The sequence below is a fragment of the Polypterus senegalus genome, chromosome 17, assembly GCF_016835505.1.
Source record: "Polypterus senegalus isolate Bchr_013 chromosome 17, ASM1683550v1, whole genome shotgun sequence".
Lineage (NCBI taxonomy): Eukaryota > Metazoa > Chordata > Cladistia > Polypteriformes > Polypteridae > Polypterus > Polypterus senegalus.
In genome coordinates, this window is record NC_053170.1 from 92,888,640 (window position 1) to 92,911,209 (window position 22,570).

At 41.8% G+C, this 22,570-nt stretch overlaps 1 protein-coding gene across 1 annotated transcript in view; it reads left to right on the forward strand.

The window, feature by feature from the left end:
* The window catches only part of cacna1g (calcium channel, voltage-dependent, T type, alpha 1G subunit), a 435,684-nt gene that overhangs the window by 232,072 nt on the left and 181,042 nt on the right, over positions 1-22,570 (forward strand). The window contains exon 5 of the mRNA XM_039739383.1: positions 8,711-8,808. Coding sequence (XP_039595317.1) covers positions 8,711-8,808 — 98 coding nt within the window. The remainder of the gene's footprint in view (positions 1-8,710; positions 8,809-22,570) is intronic.

Here is a 22,570-nt window from a genome sequence, read left to right on the forward strand (position 1 = left end):
AGTGTAATCGAAATTCCCTAGCAAGGGAAAGGAAGATTTGTTTGTTTAGAGATGCTGACAACAGAATATTTATAAAAGGAAATCTATTAACAAAAAATAGATAACAAAAAAACAAAATGCTCAAGACAGCAAAAAAGATGCAAAATGAATTGTCAAATAGGTACTCCGAAAACAAACACATTCCCAAACAGAATAGTAAATTGAAATCCTAAAACCTAAATAAAAGAGACTCAAGAGTAAAATAGAAATTGAAGATAACAGCAAATGTGCACAATAGTCACAAAAACACCAACACTCCACCAAAGTGCACTCAATGCACCACAGGGAACTCCATTTCCCAGCCTGCCTTTTATGGGGCTGGGGGGTGGTCCCTAGCATTGATGTATTTGTTGCCCCGCCTCTTGTGGATCCACCAGGGCAATACAAGGCATGTAGGAGAACATCTGTTCACAGATATAAATGTAGAATACATAATTAGACAAAATGGAAAAATATTAAAATACACGATAGTAATAGGAGAATGAAGAATAAACAAAAAAAGGAATTTAAGTATAAGACAGAGAAGAAACCCTAGTAGTAGTATCAGTGTGTTTATTGTGTACTACTTTTGTTTTTATGAGTTATTCTTTTTTATTTCCATGTGTTATTATTTTTCCGTTGTTGTGATGTCGTCATTGCCTCATCATTTTGTGTGTTTAGTTTTCTATGAGTGCCTCCATTTTGTGTGCTTGTTTCTCTGGCCACCACCACTTTATAGCTTTGTTGCAGGTGTCATGTACATCCCTAACCCAAAAATTAATATCACCATCTCACAGTGCCTCAACTTCACTTGCTAATCAAATGCCTCATGAGAGACTAGCGGCCGAGCAATCTACACATGTAAACTTGGGGAAGATTTCTGTTTAGGATTTTCTTCTAATTTAACTATAATTTCTATTTTATCCCTAAACGAGTCTGACAAATGACATGGGACAGCACATTTTTTCAAAAGATTTGCTCCCTGAAAAATATTTGTTGATTCTGATAGCTTCAAGCTGAAATAAGTACAATATACAGTAATTTCATATTGACTGCATGATGTTGGAATTTGGAGAAACATGAAACAAACTTTTGTTGAGTTAGTGTGTTTAATCACTTAATGATGCTGACGTCAAATGAGCAAGAATTATTGTTCTGAAGTAATGAGTCATTTGTTGCAAATCAAAGTTTTTGATTTTTTTCAACTCCAATTCTTGTCTCATAATTTTTGTTTTTTTATAATACATTTTTTATTAACAAAGCATAAATTGTAAACGATTGCAACAGCTCACAGAAAGGTACATTATAATATACCAATACAACGCCCACCCCTCACCCAAGACCCCACCAACCCCAGGCCTTATATGAACAAAGATAGCCCTGGAGAGGAAGGCACAATAAATAAATAATTTAATAACCTAAGTAAATCTTGGTATGCAGTTTCCCTCTATATGACTTGCGAGACTGACGGCCAGTTTAAAATACAGGTGCTAGATGAACCCGCAGATAATTCAAGCAAAATAAGATTTAAAAAGGTGGTTTTCCATAAATCAAAAGATAATAATCTAAGAGATTTCCAGCAAGAGGCTCAGGCTAATTTTGCAGTAATTGTGCCTAGAGAGAATAACCTTTGCTGGAGAGAAGAATGAGAGACAGCAGAAAAGTCCAGAACAAGAAATAATTGAGGCTTTAAAGGAATTTTATCAGAGATAATGGATGAGAGAAATTTTGACACTTTAACCCAAAGAACCCTAACTGTGGGACACTACCAGAACGTGTGTAGAATGTACCGTAGGGACTTGAAGGAGCAAAGGGAGCACAGAGGGTCAGCTGATAAACACAGAACAAAGCATCTGCGGGGCGTTAGATACACAAATTCAAATTGAGTATGTTGATAATTGGGGTTCTTAGATGTTAATAAGTTAATATTCTTAAAAATTATATTCTAGTCAAGAATAGTAAGAGAGGGATGATCACATTCTCCCAAACCAAAGTAACAAGTAATGTTTTAAGAGCGGCTTTCTGCAAAGTTGTAAATAACATAGAGACAGGCTTTGTTTTAGAGGACAGAGACTGAATAAAGGAAAGCAAAGGAAGAAAGAGTAAAGAAGAAAAAGAAAAACAAAAACAGTGAGACTTAAGGACAGGCCTAATTTGAAGATAAAAGAAAAAGGAAAAAAATGGACTAGAGAACTCAGATCTTAGTGATTGGAACGTTCAGAGCCCTGAATCATCAAACATATTGGCAAGCATGGAAATATCACACTGCCTCGTCTCGTATTTTTGTTGTTCGTTCTCCATCTCCCAGTATTCTGTCTGTTCTCCTTGTTACCTTTCCTGCAAAGCACCATAGACTCATTGGACACCTGGGACTTGAAGTACAAAGAGAAGGCTCCACTAGTAGAAGCTCTGATATGGTGTCTCTGCACCCAATGGAAGATCCCATGGGATTCCAAAATAGACCACTGGAGGAGCTAAAACGCCCTCATACCAGAGGCCAGTTAAGTGCAGGAAGACTGTGGGAAGGCCAGGGTCTGGAGGGGAAATGAGAAAGATGGGAGGTTAGAAAGGGAGAAAGTGGACATTTGGGCACATGGCTTCAGCAGGCCCAGAGTGAGACTATAGCTTGGTTGTTTTAAAAATACTCTTTAGACTTTGTGTTCTCCCTTTAGTTCTTTCGTTTAATGCATGTGCAATGGACAATGACAGTGGTACCCTGCTGTCACAGAATAAATGTTGTGATAGATTTGCCAGATACGGATGCAAAGGGTGGGGTGCCAAACCAGCAGTTCCCCATTTAACTGGTAATTTTATAAAGAAAAAACCCAAAAGACACACAGACTAGCCGTGCCATGGCCTCAATTCTCAAATTTAACCAGTTGTTGACTGCTGAGAACTCCATCTCTGTGCCTGTGCCAGGAGGTCAAAAGATGACCACCTGGCTTCGTTCCTCAGCTTTTATGGGGTGCAGGCCGTTGGAGGGCGGGGCCGACGCTGCCCTTTGGGGAGAGGCTACACCTCCTCTACTGGCGACTCCTGGGAACTGTGGAGAAAGCAGGAGACACCGTCAGCCACAATGCCCCCTCCCACCTCAGGGTGGTAGCTTTCGACTTCCCAGAGCCGTCCAGGTGATCCTGATGCACACATGCGTGACAACGAATATTTAATAATAGGAGCAAACACGAAAGCGAGCTTTGGCTGTCCAAAGGTCCACTTTCCAGGCTCCAGTTTCTTTGTGCAGTGCAGGGTGGTGCCTCCTGGCCTCTCACTGGTGTGTGTACTGCTCTGCTTCTTTTCCTAGTCCACTTTTTTTTTCTTCTTTTTGTACTTTTATATCATTTTCTGTTGTTTTTTTTTCTTTTTAATGAAGGTGCTTGTTAAAGCAGGTCAAAAAAAAATCTAGGGCACACCATGATTGATTTTAACATTTGGAAAACTAATGGGAGTGCTCCATGAAGCCAGTGCTGAGCTTATTTAGAGTTTGTCATAATTTGCAAAGAAAATTGGCTGAAGGGAGAGCCAGATAGGGAGAGGGTGCTGGCGTGGGCAGGGCAATTTCCTGGCATAAGTAAGTTAGGAGACCACTGGGGTACTGGCACCACTCATGTTGGTGTAACCTAGACAGAGAGCTGATCATTTTTTAAACATGGCAGCATGCAGACACTCCATCATTTTATCATGCAGGTTCCCCCTTGGTGGTTTCAGCCCCAAGCACTGCAAAAAAAGTATTTTTTGGGTATCACCCTAGTGCAGTCCCCATCCTCCTATTGACACCCATGAACTTGGGGCCCATGGCTAGTGGGGCGCTGCCAACACTCATCTCTGAAGACTCGCCTGTATTTGGGGATGGTGAATTGCTGAATTTCGGGGCCTTTTTTTTTTCTTCCTGCAATAACCAGTGATGCTTTATGATGGCATGATGGCACAGCGTGGGCAGTTTCATCCTGACAACCCTCATGCCATGGCATTTAATGTCAGTCAAACATGCAAGTAAGAATTTCACTGTCCTCTGCACACTTGACAGTGTGACTGCTGCCACTACATCTGGTTGGGCTACCTGCAGAACGTGTAAGCAGGTGGTCTTACAGTACATTTGAGTGGATTTCCTCCTTCTGCCCCCCAGACATTTGCTACCAGGCTCATTTCTTGATATCTATGTGGGTGTTTCTTCTGATGGATTGGGACCCTGTAATGAAACCTCCTTCATAGTCACCATTCTTGCGAGCACAGCTTCTATCAGCTTATCCTGTAGACCCTTGCAGTTCTGAATCAGAGGGTAAAAGACCAGAGACTCTCTGCCGCAAGCCATTGTTGTTAACACAGACACATTGTTGTTCTGAAGCCATTTCTGTGTAGCTCTGGCATTATGTTTGGGGTCATGGTCTTGCTGGAAAACAAATCTTCCCACAAAGTGAAGGTTTCTTACAGACTTCATCAGGTTTTCCTCCAAGATGTCCCCATATTTTTCTTCAGTCATTTTACCCTCACAAGCCTTTTGGGTCCTGCTGCAGAGAAGCATCTTCACAACCTGATGCTGCAACCATCTTGCTAAAGAAGAGGGATGGTGTTTTTGTGATAATGTGCAGAGTGACCTATGGCATTTAGTCTGATGGCCACAAAGCTCAACATTGGTCTTATCAGATTGCAGAACCTTCTTCCAGCAGACTTCAGAGTTCCCCTTGTGTCTTCTAGCAAATTCTAGCCAAGATGTCATGTGTCATGGCCTTCTCATTAAGCTGTGATTGGTGAAGCCCCTTTGCACTGTAGTTGTCTGCACAGTCTCCAATCTTAGGTACTGTAGCTTGTGACTCCTTCCTATTTCTCAGAGGTCTCTTTGTGGCCACCCTCACTCGTTGTCTTCAGTTTTTGTGGAAGGTGTGGTCTAGCAGACTTCTGCCTCTCCATTTCTTCATGACTGATTGAATTGGATATTCAGTCACTTGGATATGTTCTTGTCTCCATGCCCTGACTGGCTTTTCATGCAGTTGCTTGGCATGTGCCTTTGTCACTGTGTAGGCTAGCCCACCATACTGACTCACTCAAGTTGATTCTCCACATTCAGGTTCATTTAGAGTACAATCAAGTGAGATCCCAGACAGGTGACCTCCATTGAATCAATTCTGGGTCTTCTAAGGGCTGCATCAGTGATGACTTAGGGGTGTCATGTTAAAAGAGGTCAATACTTATGAGGTTGGTACTTGGTGTTTTATATTTATCATTAATTTAGACCACCTTGCAGAGATCTGTTTTCACTTGGACATTAAAGAGTCATTTTCTGTAGGTCAGATTTAGTTCCTGGTGATTTAATGTTGTATAACAAGAAAATGTGACAACTTCCAAGGAGGTGAATACTCTTATGGGCATCATACTGGACCTGAAAAGAAACTGGGGGTGTTTTTAATGTATTTACTATGGCAGAACTAATGAAATTCTCTGCAGCTCCTGAATCAGTTAATGCAGAGACTTCTGGACCATTTATTGACCAATGCAGGCATTAACACCAATTTCTTACACAGATTTTGGCTACTAGGACTCGTCCCACCAATTTTTATATAAGTGGCGTTATTCCCTCTATAAGGGCACACAGGCACCAGATTGTCCTGCTTTATACCCATTTATGTCAGGTTAGACTGTTTATTTTCCTTGTGTGTGTTTTCAGCTTTATACACATTTTATTTCCAGAGTCCTGGATGCCGCCCTTCTACATATGTACAGAAATAATCATATTATTTCTCCACTGATCTGAAGCTCCTGATGTTGAAGTTGACATTTTGTGGAAACAATGCCTTGAAGAGTTTTGAGAGGAAAAGGAGATCCTATCTGGTGCAAGTGTGGCGGTCCTAAGAATTTGCTTAGTGAGTGTAAATTATGGACACTTGACTGCCCAGATCAGAATTCCTTAAAATTAACTTTTGTGGAGTGGAGCCCCCTGTAGAGCAGATCCTGCTCTGTTCCTAATGCCGTTTAGATAGAATCAAGACCCTTGAACTCCTAAATCAAAACGTTTAAGACTGGAGCCTCCACAGTGCAACTTCCTGATGTGCACCCATGTCTTTTATGATAGCCATTACGTCTTTGCTGTCCTGAATTGCACTTTTTTAAATTCAGTGCCCCCAGCACTGCAGTTTCCTGTGTTGCACTCATTGCTGTGGCGACACAGTTTACAGTAAAGGCAGATATTTTTAAGTGAAAATACCAGTAATTACCACTGCAGTGCTAAAAAATGCGTCCACTGTGTTGCTCTTCATCTCGCCTCACTTGTGTAAACATGAAGTAAGTGCAGCAACAGCGGCGTTAAACGGAACCGTTTACAAGGAGGCAAGGCCCTCGTGTCAGACGCCATAACCCTGTGCCTCTGCCGGCCTGCAATTAGGGCTAATTGTCAGCCTTGCTTCGAAACGCCTCTCGCTCTCCACTATTATCATAATGCTTCGGCGAAAGGGAAGATGTGACAAATAAATAGATTTAATGGCTTTTAACTCGACTTGCACACTGACAAGGCCGACAGGAACCCGAAGGGCTCAGCCAGAAGTGCTGCAATTGGGTGCCGGGATGTAACTCACTTTTAAATGCGGCTAATTTTAACGCCATTTTTCTTTTTTGCAATGCCAATTTGCATATTTGTCAGACAATTTGGATTGGTCACAAATGAGAATCTGGAGAAAAAAAATGGAAACTGTGGAGTGTCAGAAACCTGCAGAATGTGAGGCGTCAAAGTCAAGGAAGTCCTGCAGCCGCCGTCTTGGGGGAGGCACCACTGAGCCATAAGGCATTATATTGAATGACCATTGTGATATCTATCTATCTATCTATCTATCTATCTATCTATCTATCTATCTATCTATCTATCTATCTATCTATCTATCTATCTATCTATCTATCTATCTGTCTAGATTTATAGATTTTGAAGTAGGCTGGCACATCTTCCAATTTCAGCATAGAGTTCTGGCACCTTTTTGTGAATCTTAGCTCTCTGTTTTTTGGAGATCAAGTTTGAAGGTTGAGGGCCAGCTGCCCGTATCAGCAGCTTCTTTAACCTTTTATATTTTTTCATGTGCAATTTGACAAGTAGTGCAGCTGAGGGTAGATGGGCAGCTGGTGCCTCATGGATCCATCATCCTGCCTTTAAAACCTATACCTGCTCCTTGTCTTGTGGAGTTGGCAACATTCCCCCATATCTGTGTGGATTTTCCCCCCACATCTTCAGCAGAGAGCAGGTTGGGTTGACTGCACGAGTGGACCCTTTTTTGGACTGGATCCTTGTCCAGGGTTGGCTCCTGTCTGGTGCCTGATGCAGCTGCACTAGGCATGATCCTGGATTATATGAACAGTAGAAGGGGTTGAATCCTTTTCTGGATAATCTGTGCCCATGGCAGCTGGTGGAGCCACTTTGTGGAGGTGGCTTCCATGCTAACATGAACCATCAGAGAGAAGGAAGGTATATAATCTTAAGTTATTGGTGATATACCAGTTTAATTCATTGAGGGCTATTTTTTTTCTAAAAACCTATGAAAAGTACACAAAACTATAGTTTCACACCAACATAATCAACATAAAACACCTGTTCCTGCATGCTGTGGCCACCAGTTTACCAAGAATTAGTGGCAGGCTGTCTACCAGGCTATCTTACCATTGGAGAGGTAGCAGTGCATCAAAATCTGGTTTGTAATTCTTGCCACTATAGTGGTGGTCCCCCCCAAGGCAAACATTGTCGTAGGCATGTCACCTATACAAACACGTTCAGCACCAATGATCAGCTGGGGACTGGTCAGCTAATGCTGGTAACTCACATTCATTTTTGAACACTTGTATCAAAATCAGAATCCGACAAGTCAGAGTCCAACTCAGTGATAATATGGAAGACATTGTCCAGGGGGTATTTTGCTTTACACATTTGCTTTGATCTCTTGCCAGATGTCAATGCCATTTTTGCTACTGTTTGCTTCTCACTAATCATGCAAGTGCAGGGAATCTCGGTCAGACCAATGAAGCTAACTTTCCTTCTAGCAAAGAGAGTCCAACTAAAACATAATGTTGGGTTCTGTCACCATTTACAGTGGATTACCACCATCAACCCCACCTTTTGACAAAAGTCGACATCCACCCTGAAAGAGTTAATGTGACCAGTTAACCTAACATGGTGGGGTGATTTTGGAGGAAAACTGAAGTATCTCCCAGAGAACCTCACAGATGTGCAGAGAATATAACCAGGCAGAGCATGTGAATGTAGGTGAATCAGTGAGGCCACTGGCAAAGGGAAAACCTAAGATTCTTAAATGTGATTCATTTCTTTAGAAATCTTAATGAGTCCCCTTTAATTTGACGTAGGTTCCAGGCACTTGCAACCCCTTACTCTTAAAGGGGCACTTCCACCTTACAAATTGGTGCACAAGCCTTAAAAACCAACGAAATGCCAAAATGAATGATATCTTCATTAATGCAACAAGTAAGACTTAAACTATGTTTTTAAAAATATAAAATATGTCTAAATATTCCTGAATCATTGTAAAATAGGTGATATGGGCAAACAGACCTAGAGGTGTTCAACATTAATGTCAACTTTCAGGGTCAGTAGTATGTGGTCCTCACATGTGGTGGCTCAATTTCTAATTAATAAGGAGGGGTATTGTTGAGTTTGGTGGGCCTACAGCAACTTTGACTTCCTCTCATTTTGTCTTTTCTTTCCATCCAGGATGCTGGAGTACTCTCTCAACCTACAGAATGCCAGCTTCTCAGCGGTCCGCACTGTCCGAGTCCTGCGACCTCTGCGAGCGATCAACCGAGTTCCCAGTAAGTTCTCCGTCCTCCTCTCACCTCCTTCTGTCCATCATTAGATCTTCACTTTGGTGACCCGGTTGGGTGCTCAGAACTGAATATCCAGTAACTGAATACTGGGTAGTAAGTCAAGGGATTTGTTGGTCATGGTTAGGCACCACTCTCTAGTTGTTCATTTGAATTAATTCTATAAATTAATTTCATCCATCCATCCATCCATTTTCTGAACCCGCTTATTGAGGGCAAGGTCACGGGGAAGTTGATGAAAATTATTGGATTTCTTTAATGAAGCAGCTGTAGTGGAAGATGTAAATGCTGAGTGAACAGGCCATGTCCTCAGTATGGTGTCTTTTTACTAGGAGTGGTGTTTTGGATGGTTTCATTCTGAAGCCAATACCTTCAGTTGTGTCTGTTGCCATGCAACATGAATCAGGTGGTATTCAGGTAATGGGGGGGTGGGGATCAGTAGTGCTAGTGGTAGCTGTGATAGCATTATTGTCCCATACAGTATACTGAGTACAGTGAGATTTGTACTTGTGTGTCCAACCCTAATTCAGCCCGTTGTCATTTTTTAGTTCCATGATAAGCAATAACGCTTTAAAGTAGCGGAGTACCGGAGTAAATCAAAAAGTAAAGGCAATGTGATAATTGTGTGGTAGCCACAATGGATAGAACCTGACGCAATACAACACGTTACTGATGGCTCATGGGTAGTTTTAAACACACACCATGCAGCACTCTGCCTTTAGTCTAGTTGAAGCCAAGGTTAAATGAACATGGACGCTCCACAGCAGGATTGATTGAACAACGCAATGTAGTGAGAATTCTTTGGTCAAAGTGAGTGAAACCTGCTGAAATTCGCCAAAGGATGTTGGCTTAGGCAGATCGGTAAGCCGTTTGGGCATCCATCTTGTGTAGATCCATAGCTGATATCCAAATGTACAGCTTTTGTCAGGTCTCACCAGTGGCGTTAAATTGGGTTCAAGTCCAGGCTCTGGTTGGGACACTCAGTGACATTCTCCATGATGACTCTAAGACAGTCCTGTATTGCTTTTGCTTTGTCCTGTTAGAAGGAGAAATGTCACGGCATTAAGGATATCTTTGTACTTTTCCGCTTTCCTTCAATCGCGTCTAATCTTCCACTCCCTGATGCTGCTACCAACATGCTTCAGCATTGGAATGGTATTGCCCATGTGATGAGTGGTGCTTGGTTTCCTCCAGACCTGTCGTTAATCTCAATTTCATCAGACCAGATAATCTTGTTTCTCATAGTCTGAGAATCCTTTAGGTGCCATTTTACAGATTCCAAGTGTGCATCCTTACATCTTTCACTGTGGAGACACTTCTATCTGGCCACTATGTGGAGTGTTGCAGTGATGGCTGTCCTTCTCAAAGTTTCTTCCATCACCCCATAGGTTCTCTAGACTTCAACCAGAGTGATCATCAGGTTTTCTTGGTCACCTCTCTTAACAATGATTGCTCAGCTTGGCCTGGTAGCCAGCTCTAGGAAGAGTTATAGTTGTTCCAGATTTCTTCCATTTAAGAATTTTGGGGGACACTGTGCTCTTGGAAACCTTCAGTGTTGCAGATATTTTGTGTTACTTTCCCCAGATCTGCACCTTGACACAGTCCTGTCTCTGTGCTCTGCTGGCATTTCCTTTGACTGTGGGACTTTCTACAGACAGGTGTGGACCAATCAACTGAATTGGTCAAAGGTGAACTCCAAACAAGGTGTAGAAAACATCTCAGCGATAGTCAATAGAGTGGGGTGCACATGAGCCAGTTGTCAAGGGTCATAGCAAAGGTTCTGAATACTTGCATCAATGTGAGGTTTCACTTCTTAATTTTTAATAGCTTTGCAAACAACTCCTTTTTTATTTTTTCATCCTGGGATATTGAGTGTTTCCTGATAAGGGAAAAAATAAATGTAAACTACTAAAATAAATGTAAAAAGTGAAGGGGTCTCATTAAAGAATTTCTGAACCAGCTGTGGATAAGTTCAAACAGTATTGTGGTTTCATTATTAGTTAGTGAAGGTTGTACCTGATCAGCATGTGCTGCACCAGTTGACATTTACTGCTGCTCATGGTCATCTTCACTGAAATGCTGTTAATATTTCAAAAATAGATAAGAGGTCCCTTCACAACTCATTGCTGCCAGTGTGCTTCTCCTCCAGTGTGGTTTATCTTTGTTTTAAACCTTGCGTGACTGGAGACCTGACTGTTACGGTCACACAAGCTTCTGTCCAGAGGTAAGTGTTAGGATTCATAATGAAAATATAAAGAGACTTTCAGAATCCGTTCCCAAACTTGCACTAATGTACTTGTATCACTTGACTTCAAAAAGCCAGCAGGTTTATTGACAGTTGCACACATGTTTCTTGAACAGGGTGACAACTTCTCTTGATGTCATTTTCTAGTCTGATTTCTTATCTGGTGTTCCATTGGGGTATGATGATAAGAGCTGGACTGAGGCCCTTAGCTTTAGCAGTGGACATCCATGAAAGTGAACAGGTGGAAATGAAGTTCAACACAAAGCACAAGGCACTATAGTGGGCTGGCACTGTGTCCCAAATTGGTTTGGTTGGATAGGATGTGGCCCTTCTATGAGCCTGAATTAGGGTTAGCACTTTACTTATTTTAAACCACACCTCAGCACTTACATGCACATAAAGGAAATGGCAAACCTGCCAGCTAGGCAGAGAAAGCCATGGTGTTAAAAGGTCCGTTTTCCTGTAGGACTGATAAATGGCACTTTGTATACTCGAGGGGGACTGATCTGCCTTAAGAGAAGGCCTAGTTGCTTGAGACATGCAAGTGGAATGAAGTGAATGTCATGCAGAACGAACACAGGGACGGCGATGCCGTGTACAATGGTGCTGAGTGGAGACCTGGCTTGTATCATTTTATGACACCTTTGATGTTATTTTTAATTATTTTCATCTTTTGATTTAAACCCCAAAGGGTCATGTTAAATAGTTTTACTTGCAGACTTGTGACAGCAGGTGTCGTTTATAGATTTCAGTACTACATTTGATCCAAATTTCTATTAGGCTGTCAAAGTCAATACGACATTAATGAATGCTGTCTTCTCTGAAACAGGGCAACACAGTGCCATCTGCTGGCAGCAAGAATTTGAGAACAGATTTTCCATATTAATGTAACACTTGTATGCATATATTGTAAGACTCGCCAAATTATTATTCAGGGCTGTGTTGGACAGAAACTGTCGCAGGACCCACTCACATACACACCCACAATCACCCAGGGCTGGTTTGCAGTCCTTAATTAATCTGACCTGCACGACTTGAAGAATGTAGGAGGAAACCCATGTAAGAAGATGCTGACTCTTCCTCTGGAAAATCTGGGCCTGTGCAGGCCTCTATACATATGGTAGCTGGTAGAGACAACAGGTACCATCAGAGCGACAAAAGTTACACGGTATCAAGTGTAATGGTGTGAGGACATCACACCCAACAAGTCTTGGGGAAATGTTGGAGGAAAGTTGAATTTCCTGGGGACAAATCCACATAAACACAAGCGGAATGCTGGACATGTGAGGCTGCCACACTCTCTATGTGTCACCATGCAAGGTGCAATGTGGCTTTGTTGATTATTTGGTGGGGTTAGGCTTTAAAAAAGCACAAAGCAGTCAAGGTTCCTCCAATACACCCAGCGCTGTCAACAAAAAGAAACTTGTCTGTGTCCACTTCTTGGTTCTCATTGCTCATCCATCACTAAGTGACTCCTTGAAGCTGCTTCCTGATGTTTCAGTCAGCCACTGCTCAGATGAAGCTGTCTCTATCATCCACCCATCCACACATTTTCTGGACCGACTTCCTACAGTAGTAGTGCAGTGGTTTGTGTTGTTGCTTCACAGATCCAGCATCCTTGGTTCAAATTCAATGCCCAGATGTTGCCCATGTGGAGTTTGCACAGGATCTGCCTGGGTTTTCTTCCTGATACTCCTGTTTTTCTCCCAAAGTTTTGCAGGTTAGGTTTATTGGTGATTCCTAGATGACCTTGTCTGGGTGAGTGTGTGCATGAGAGAGGCCTGCGATGGACCGGCACCATGCCTGGGGCTGTTTCCTTCCTTGCACGTATTGTTGCTGGTGTAAGATATGGCCATCTCTGACCCTAGATTAGTCTGAAAATCTTAACTTATGTTAAGTTATTCCAACAGAACCAGGTATAAGGCAGAAAAAGCTCGTCTGCCCATCTCTAGATTCTCTTTGACTGTAAAGGGCTGTAGTTTTATCTTGACTTTTGAGCAAAATCCCACATGAGAAGCTGGGCATCAAACTCAAAGAGGTGGGAGTTCAGGGTGTTGTGTTGTAGATGGGTGCAGAATTGGCTAAAACACAGGAATTGGGTGACATTAATAGCAGTGTGCAGCAGGGGTCAGTGCTGGGGCCCCTGTTATTTTTAATACACTTAAATGATTTAGGTAGGAATATAAATAGCAAGCTCGTTGAGTTTGCAGATGATACTAAACTAGGTGGACTGGCAGACAATCAAGAATCTGTTGGGATTTGGGCAGCGCACAAGTTTAGGCAGATTTAAGGTAGAAGAAATTTTATGTAAGTAAATGTGAAGTATTGCACATAGAACATACAAATGTGTAGTTTGAATACACAACAGGAGCTCAGAAAATCAAAAGTCCACCTTATGAGAAGGATTTAGGAGTCCTAGTGAACTCTACGCTATCAACTTCCCAACAGTGTTCAGAATCCATTTAGAAGGCTAATATAATGTCAGGTTATATAGCGCCTTGATGTGTGGAGTACAAGTCACAGGAGGTGCCGCTCAAGCTTTGTAACGCACTGGTGAGGCCTCATCTGGAGTCCTGGGTGCAGTTGTGGCCTGCAGACTGCAATGCCAGAAAAGGTCCAGAGAAGAGCGATTAGGATTTTTCCAGGGCTACAAGGATGAGTTATGAGGAAAGATTAAAAGAGCTGAGCCTTTACAGTTTAAGCAAAAGAAGATTAAGAGGAGACCTGATTGAAGTGTTCAAACTTCTGAAGGGAATTAGACCAGTGGATCAAGACTTTGGCTTGTTCATCAATAGACTGTGTACATCAAGAACGTGGAGATATACTGTAGTTGAAAACTTTAGCACAACTTTAAGAAGTTTTCCTTCACACAGAGAACCATAGACACATGCAATAAGTGACCAAGTGGTGTGGTAGGCAGGAGGACTTTAGGGACCTTCAAAACTGGACTTGATGTTATTTTGGTGGAGTGAAGTGTACAGGTCTGGTAAGCTTTGTTGCGCTGAATGGCCTGTTCTTGTCATTCTGTTTGTAATGATCTAATTACATCAAGTGGCTTCCAATGACACACTGCCCCTATGTGGGACTTGGTGAAAATGACACCAATTACAACTACTAGTGAAGAGCCTGGGCATCAGCTAATGCCCCCAAGTGGTGGTACACTCAGGCCTCCTACTGACTCCTCACTCAGATAGCATCTTAGAGAAGTTAGTTTTACAAATGTACAAATCTGCAGTTTTTCCCCTGTTGTCTGCCTAGTAGGTTCCATTTAAATGGGAACATTCTGAATGTCAGGAATCTTTAAAACATTCAAATAAAGTGGGAGCTGTCAACAGAAAGTCATTCTCAAGAGGCCCACATCTGCACCACCGGCCTCTGGACATTTGTCACCCAATTGCTGGCCTGCGGGGATGGCTAAATTGTCAAAATTGTTAACATGGTGCTAGTGCTGATGCTCAATAATTAAGGAGGCCTATTTATATAATGCTTACCCACTTGAGTTTCATATTTCCATAAACACTAATTCCTCCTTGATTAAGTTTCTAATAAATAAAATTAATCTCCCAGCCCCTAGGACAGTAATAATCGAATAGCGTACCATAATGGAGAAAGCCATGTTGTCCTTTCATTTACAGCAGCAATAAATGCCTTGCCGACCCGTCCCTCGCCAGCTTTATGCACTTAGTGAACAATAATTCTGCCATTTATAAACAAAGACAATAAAGATGATAAGCATTTTTTTTTTTACTATTGTTGATTGATTATTAGTTAGAGCAGATAACATAAATTTAGCTGGCACAGCCTCATGGCACTAGGGTCTCACATTCAATGTGAGGGTTTGCAGCACTGGCAGCTTCAGCTACAATCCACAGATGTGCAGTAAGTCGAAGTGGTGCCACAAAACTGCCTGCTGCTGTGTGTGTGTGTGTGTGTGTGGCGACCGACTGGCATCAAAATGGGGGGGAGAGGCCTGAGCCGCTACATTCGGCTTGCCTGCCCATGAGACTTTATGGCTTAATGTAATGAATTCATTTATTGTGAATTTGCAAATTGGATTAAGTGGATTTGAGCATTTTATCTTGATGATGATGTTATGTTACGTTATAATATAATATAATATAATATAATATAATATAATATAATATAATATAATTATGGCACAGTGATAGCGCTGCTGCCTCGCAGTAAGGAGACCTGGGTTCACTTCCCGGGTCCTCCCTACGTGGAGTTTGCATGTTCTCCCCGTGTCTGTGTGGGTTGCCTCCCACAGTCCAAAGACATGCAGGTTAGGTACATTGGCGATCCTAAATTGTCCCGGGTGTGTGTGTGCACTGTGGTGGGCTGGCGCCCTGCCCGGGGTTTGTTTCCTGTCTTGCGCCCTATGTTGGCTGGGATTGGCTCCAGCCGACCCCCATGACCCTGTAGTTAGGATATAGCAGGTTGGATAATGGATGGATGGATAATATAATATAATATAATATAATATAATATAATATAATATAATATAATATAATATAATATAATCAAATTTAGTTACCTGTGAGCCTACAATTCCATTAAACAAGACCTGAAATAGGATGCATAACACACAGTGGACTCTGACAGTATTCAGGTCCCTCCACTTTTCTGCACACTTTATTATTTTGTAGATTTTATGTAAAATTAAAAAATTTTACATTTATTTCCCATCAGTCAACACTCAATAACCCAAAAGGACAAAACAAGATGTTTTCAGAAAGGTTTGCAAATGTATACAATATCAAAAGCTGAAATCTCTCCTATATTCCCAGAAGTATTGTGACCCTTTGCTGTGGTGGTCCATATTGTTGTCAGGTGCCTCCTGCTTACTTTAACTCTCCTTGAGATGATTCTAGAACTTTGATTAGAGTCCACCCGTGGTAAATTGATTGGACTGGACATCATTTAGAATGGCACACGTGTGTCATGGATTAGGTGGGGTTCCTCTCCTTTTTTGTTCATTCTTGATTCATCTGTCTATTCTTTTCTTAATATTATTACTTTTGGTATTTATTTGCATTCTCTGTGTTTTTTTTTTTTTTTGTTACTTTTGGGTCTTTTTAATTTCTATATGTCCATGGTTGTTCTATTATGTTCTATGTGTTTTGTGGGTGGTCTACCAAGAGGCGAGGCCATCTGTCCATCTCCGTTAAGGGGCTGCCCTCAATCCTATATAGGCTGAGGAGACACACAGTACCTGGTGGTCATCCCACTCTGGCCATCACAGACTTGTGAAGGATGTCACTTCCCACATTAAAGGAACACAGTCTCATAAGAAAAAAGAGCCTGCTGTGCCCTTTCTATTCTAGTTCCTCTGTGTTAGGAGAACAGTCCAACTTGTCATAGATGTAGACCCCCCTCCAAATACTTATAGGAGCGCACCACCTGTATATCCACTCCCTGAATGGTGACCGAACACAGAGGCTCTGTGGTGTGCTGAAAGTCAATAACCAGTTCCTTGGTTTTGTTGATGTTTCAGACAATTCTTTCTGCACTAACAAAAAAAAATGTCCCCCTATTCTCCCCCATCTACGCATTTCTGCAAGTGACACAATCTGGTGTTATATTTATAGTTGGAGGTGTATGGAGTGAAGAGAAAAATCTGACAGGACTGTTCCTGGTGGTGTTCCAGTGTTGCTCACACAAACTGCAGTCTGCCTGAAAGGTAGTCTATTACCCAGAACACCACAGGCTTATCCACCTACATATCTCTGAGTTTAACCCTTGTTAGATGGTATTGACGGCACTGAAGAAATCAAAAAACATCTTCCTGAGAGTGCGACCAGATATGTCCAGCCTTGTCGAGAAGATAAATAACTGCATCCTCCATGCCAATCTTTGTCCAAGAAGCAAACTGCAGTGGGTCCAGGTGGTCTACCACATAGTCCAGAATCAGTCTGAGAATTTTGAAGACCTGCATTAAGCTCCCACACAGTCTCATCTGCCCAAGACCAAGCAGGTTTATCTCTCTGAGCCTGTCTCAGTAGGTCATGTGCTTTAGTCCCATGATGCACTTGGTTGCTCTCCTCTGCACCTCCATAAGTGCTGCTATGTCTTTCTTGTAGTGTGGTGACCAGAATGTCCTAGAATAATCCAGGTGTGTTCTCACTAGTTCATTACATAGTCTGTGGAGTGACTGGTGTGGCATTGTGGTGGGCATGCAAATGCGTCACCCTCCTGGTAGGCAGTGGTTCAAGGGCCAGAGAGGCAGCAGGTTTTGCTATTTTACAATTTGTTTGGCCTTTGGGTTCTCGACTTTTTGTGTCCCAGTTGTCTAGCATGAACTTGGAGCGGGTCAATCCTCTTTCAGTGGCTACCAAATTAAAAATGTGGAAACCATTCTTGTGTAACATGTGAGTTACTTAATGTTAGCCAAGTGAAAAATGTCAGCTGTGAAACAGGCCAGAGCCCACAGGGTGACGCGTGAGTTGCTGTTTAGAGAGACCGTGAAAGCCAGCCAGCCAGGCATCGGCGCACCGCGCTGAGTCAGGACAGACGCTAATGGAGACGGATGCACAAGCAGTTCATCAGTCACATCGCCATTAATTGTAAGTGACAGTGCGTCTATCTTAATGTCAGTGTGATTGCGTGGAATAGAATTAGGATAAAAAATGGCTTTTATTGTTGAATTGTTGTAGTCTTTGGATGACTTTGATTGATTGTGGCAGTGCATATATATATATATTTTTCTGCTTTTTCTTGTCAGTGTTTGAGTTTTGCTTTTGTTTCCCATCCCTTGTCATTGAATGTGATTGCATGGCAGTGCTGTTTAATTCTTGCTCTTGTCGCCTCAACAATGTTTGCCCATAATGTGCTGCTCCAAGACACTGAAAACCCTTTCCTCTTCATCTGCCATTAACTCCCACTGGAAATAAATTCAAAAGCAACAGCAAAAAAAAAAAAAATAGAAGAAAGTGAACAGGCCCTAAAGTATAAAGTGGAATATCTGAAAAGCAGACGAATTATAAAAGCGTGCCGAGCAAGCGGCCCTCGCAGCCTCCTCCTTCTGATCAGGGGTTTGACAAACTCTGACAGCAGCCGAGTTGTGCCGTGGGGCCACGTGATTAAAATTGAATACAGCATCACCGCTGCCTCAGACTAATGCTTGAGTCTTCACAGAGTCACTTCCACTTGTCTGAAAGACTTCATGATGTCCAGGGTGCACTCGGAAAGTGGGAGACCAGACTGGAGAATTAGACGGAATCGGCTCAGATGAATTTATAAAGTGTTCATCGACTTCTAACAGTACTGTAGGAAACAGTTTGAAGGTTTATTTCACATGTTGATTGTTTCCCATTTTGAAATACTGACTTACTTTGTTAAATAACATAAACAATTGATCACTTAAATATAATTTATTTAATTTTACATAATTTAAGTTTACTTGTATGCAGGCACAAACACACATACTCTCTCTCAAAGAAATGTATACTGTACGTGAAGATAGTGACGGTAAAGAAGAGAACAGACACAGAGACATACAGACAGACCTCAATAAATCTGTAAAGCAGCTCATTTACTTCATTTGACCCAATGTGTTTAGTTTCAGATTAAATATTATTGAATATTATTGAAGCTGTTCACTTCATTCAGTTTACTCTACATTTACAGCATGTGTGTACATAATAAATATCATATAATATAATATATTATAATATAATATAATACCTTCTTGCCCCAAACCCCAAGTGTGACTCCTATGCAATCACAGCTATACCCGAGTCAGTGGTGGGGTGATGTTTAACGATCCACTTCACAGTGTTAAGCCTCAAATTAGGCCCAGGACAGTATTCTGCTGCCATCTAGTGGAAAAAATGACATTATACTGCAAAACATCACAAGTATTTCTATCTGTTTTGCCGCACTAAGTTAATTCATCAATATTTATGAGTGGGGCGGAGCCTTCGACCAAAACATAGTGGTGTGTAAATAAGTAGCTGTAAAGCCAGTGACATTTATGTGGAAGTACTCTGAGGACCATTCCGTACTAATTTTTAATAAATACAAGAGTCCAAAGAAGCCTGACAACATTCTGGAAAGAAGCAGCCCTGGATGAAGTGCCCCTCACACATACGCCCATTTTCAGACGCCCCTTAAATCCATTTAAAGTCACGGGAGGGTCAAAGACTACCCCAGCGGCATTGAACATGATCCAGATGCTTGATTTATTATGTTAAATTATTACTAATACATTCTAAAAGATGTTCCCTATTTATCTCTGTAAACTTTATGTGCAGTGTTGACAGTTTAGACATTAATGGCAAATGGTATAAAAACACAGCCGACCTTGGCTTCATGTTTAAATTTTCAACAAACAAGCGCATTATAAAATGCAAACAGCATGCATTCAATGATTTTCATTGTCTTTTAATAATAATATAATTTTACACACAGTATGCACAGAGCATTTATTCCATATGTATTCTAAATGGAATTTTAATGAAAAATTACCAGAATGGAGCAATGTCTATGAAATGCAAAATGAGGACATGACTCACAAGTGCATAATTTTTATTTGTTTAATGCAGTGATTAAATAACAAGTCTATGATAATTTTGTTAGTGTTGTAATTTTGTAATTAATTGGCAGGCAGTGTGGTATAATGGTTAAGGCTCCGGATTTGGATTTCAAACCCTGATGTTGAGGGTTCACATCCTGCTACTGACACTGTGTGACCACAAGGAAGTCACTTCACCTGCCTGTGCTCTGATTAGATCAAGACATGGAGCCAATTGTATCATAAATGGTGTAAGACACCTTGGATAAAGGCGTCAGCTAAATAAATGAATGTGATTTTGATCCAAGTATTGTTGAATATGTCGCTACATAAAGTACTGTATATGCTGTAAATAAAAACAGTTTGTCTAAATATACACTTACAAGTCACCTTATTAAGTCCACCTGTCTAGCATGAGTTCGGACCCCCTTACATCTGCTGAACAGCTTGAATTGTTATGAATTCAAGAATTGTTGGAGACATCTCCTTCAGGATTTTAAAAACAATGGTGGAATGAGATGTTCTGGGCAAAAACACAAAGTTGGACAGTTGGATTGAACATGGAGTGGGTGCAGGCTACTTGGTCTGAGTTGTTGGGTATGTCATAATAGACAACCGGCTTCATGTGAGCGCACCGCCAGCTGCCTCCGACTGGCTTAGAATACAGTCATTGAAGGCTACGACTAAAACTCACTGGAAAAGTCATCTAATATGACATAAACTTGTCTGCATAAACTGCGTAAAGTGAGCTGGTGCCACATGATTGACTGTTTGGAGGAGCAGAGTATTTACATTAAAGAGCAGGTGGGCCTAATAAAGTGGCCAATGAGAGTACAAACAACAGCAACTACATTTGCTTCATTTTATACAATATTGTCATAGAAAACGTGTCACCTGAAGTGCTTTACAATTAGTTAAAGAAAGAAGAAAGAATTGCAATCACAAACAGAATAGTCTGACACATTAACAGATATGAAAAGCACTATATACTAGAAGATAGATAGATAGGTAGATAGATAGATAGATTGATATGAAAGGCAATACAGATAGATAGATAGATAGATAGATAGATAGATAGATAGATAGATAGATAGATAGAGGATGGTTGCATTGTGTGTGTTCTTGAGTGTTTGTGCACTTCCTTTGAAGATGTCGGTAAAGATTCTACTGTCTACATAAAAAGGAAGGCGCTGAAGTTGTATGAATCAGTTGGAGTTCCAAGACTCCTGCTAGCAGCCACAGTATATCTGTATGTATGTACGTATCTCTCTCTCTCTCGTGTATGTGTATATCTTGTGACAGATAGAGGGCCTATCGCTCCCTTGAACCCTCAGACAATATGTCAGACACCAGGTAAAAGTCCAATAAGTTGACTTTATTATTAATAACAGTGCACAAAGCACCCTACACTCCACTATTCTCATATAAATAAACAATACTCCACAATAATCAATTCCTCCAACTCCCAGCCGTGTTGCCACCCTTCCACCCAGCTCAGCTCAACCCTGGGATCTCCCACAGTCCTATAAAACAGGCCATGGCCCGGAAGTGCTCCTGAACCCCTGTCCATGTGACTTCTTAGCACTTCCGGGTCAGATCAAAACTCCTCTTCTTCAACCCGGAAGCACGTCATTCCCTTTGTCCATGTGACTCGGAGGCACTTCTGGGTTGTAGGGAAAATACTCGCTGCTCCTCCCTGCAGTGCCTTCTAGCAGCCCCTGTGGTATCCAGCAGGGAGGGCTCCACCTGGCGGCCTGGGGGCATTGGCCGTGATGACTGGCCGGCCATAGACCACAATCTGTATATTGACTGAATGCCAGTTATTTCAGATGAGCTACTTACAAGTGTCAGAGGAAGATGCTTGATAATGAAAGTATGGTTCAGCTTTCCCAGGAGGAAGCTTTATTCTTGAGGGTTTTAAGCACTTGTTAGAGGGTTGTAGAAATATGAAGAGGTGCCAAGGGCATTCATATACAGTACAATCTGGTGCCCAGTAAAACAAGCCATCCATCCTCGGTTTCGTGGAAATGATTATTGTGGATGCACAAATTCAATAGGATGGTCCTGGCAATCAGGCAGGGCATCAGAAGAGTTTCCTTGGCTCTTGCCTCTCAACCCAGACAGTTTCTGCTTTCCGATGTCAAAGAGTCAGGAATAAAGGAGAAAAGATGGCCTGTCCCTTCAGATACAGTATAATAGGGCTCAGGTGTGCAAAGATGTCCACAGGACCTTCTGGGGTCATTCCTTCCTGCCGCTAAGTGTTTTTGAGGAATGTGGCCGAGCTGTCCCGTAATCAGAAGGAGGATGAGTTTAGGGTCAGGAAGTGAGCACAGCCAGTATTGTATAGCAGAAAATAAAGAAGAGTTAAAGAGGAGAGTTTGGAAATTTAATTGGATGCATGTTCACTGTATTGGCTCCAGCAGACTCCCGTCACCCTGTAGTTTGGATATAGCGGGTTGGGTAATGGATGGATGGATGGATGTTCACTGTGGCTTGCTGATTTATTGTTCTTTTTGTATTCTTCCATGTACCTCTCTCATAAACATTGTTTGTGTTAAATACATTAAATCCCCTCTAGCACATGCTTGAAAGAATTTCCCTGTACTCTGTACATGTGACCCTGTAAATCTATAAACCCATAAATCAGCCCCTGTTATGCTGGCGACACACCACTCACTTGTGACAATACATATGAATATGTGAGAATATATTAGGGGAGATCAATCAATAAATTTATTGTAATTTATTGTAATCTTCGGCACTGCATAGCTGGAGCAGAACGACTCTCATCTGACTAACAAAAAGCTGTGCTGTTCGTCTAGAGCCTGAACATAACAAACAAGTCCAGCACGGCAGGCACAGGGAGCAGGAGCAGAGTGGGGTGTCTCGGCCACGTACTTAAGGGAAGCTGACATCTGCCACCAAGCCTTCTGGTGCTCTGCCTCACCTTTCCAATCGCTAGAGGCTTGTCTGTGATACTCAGACATACA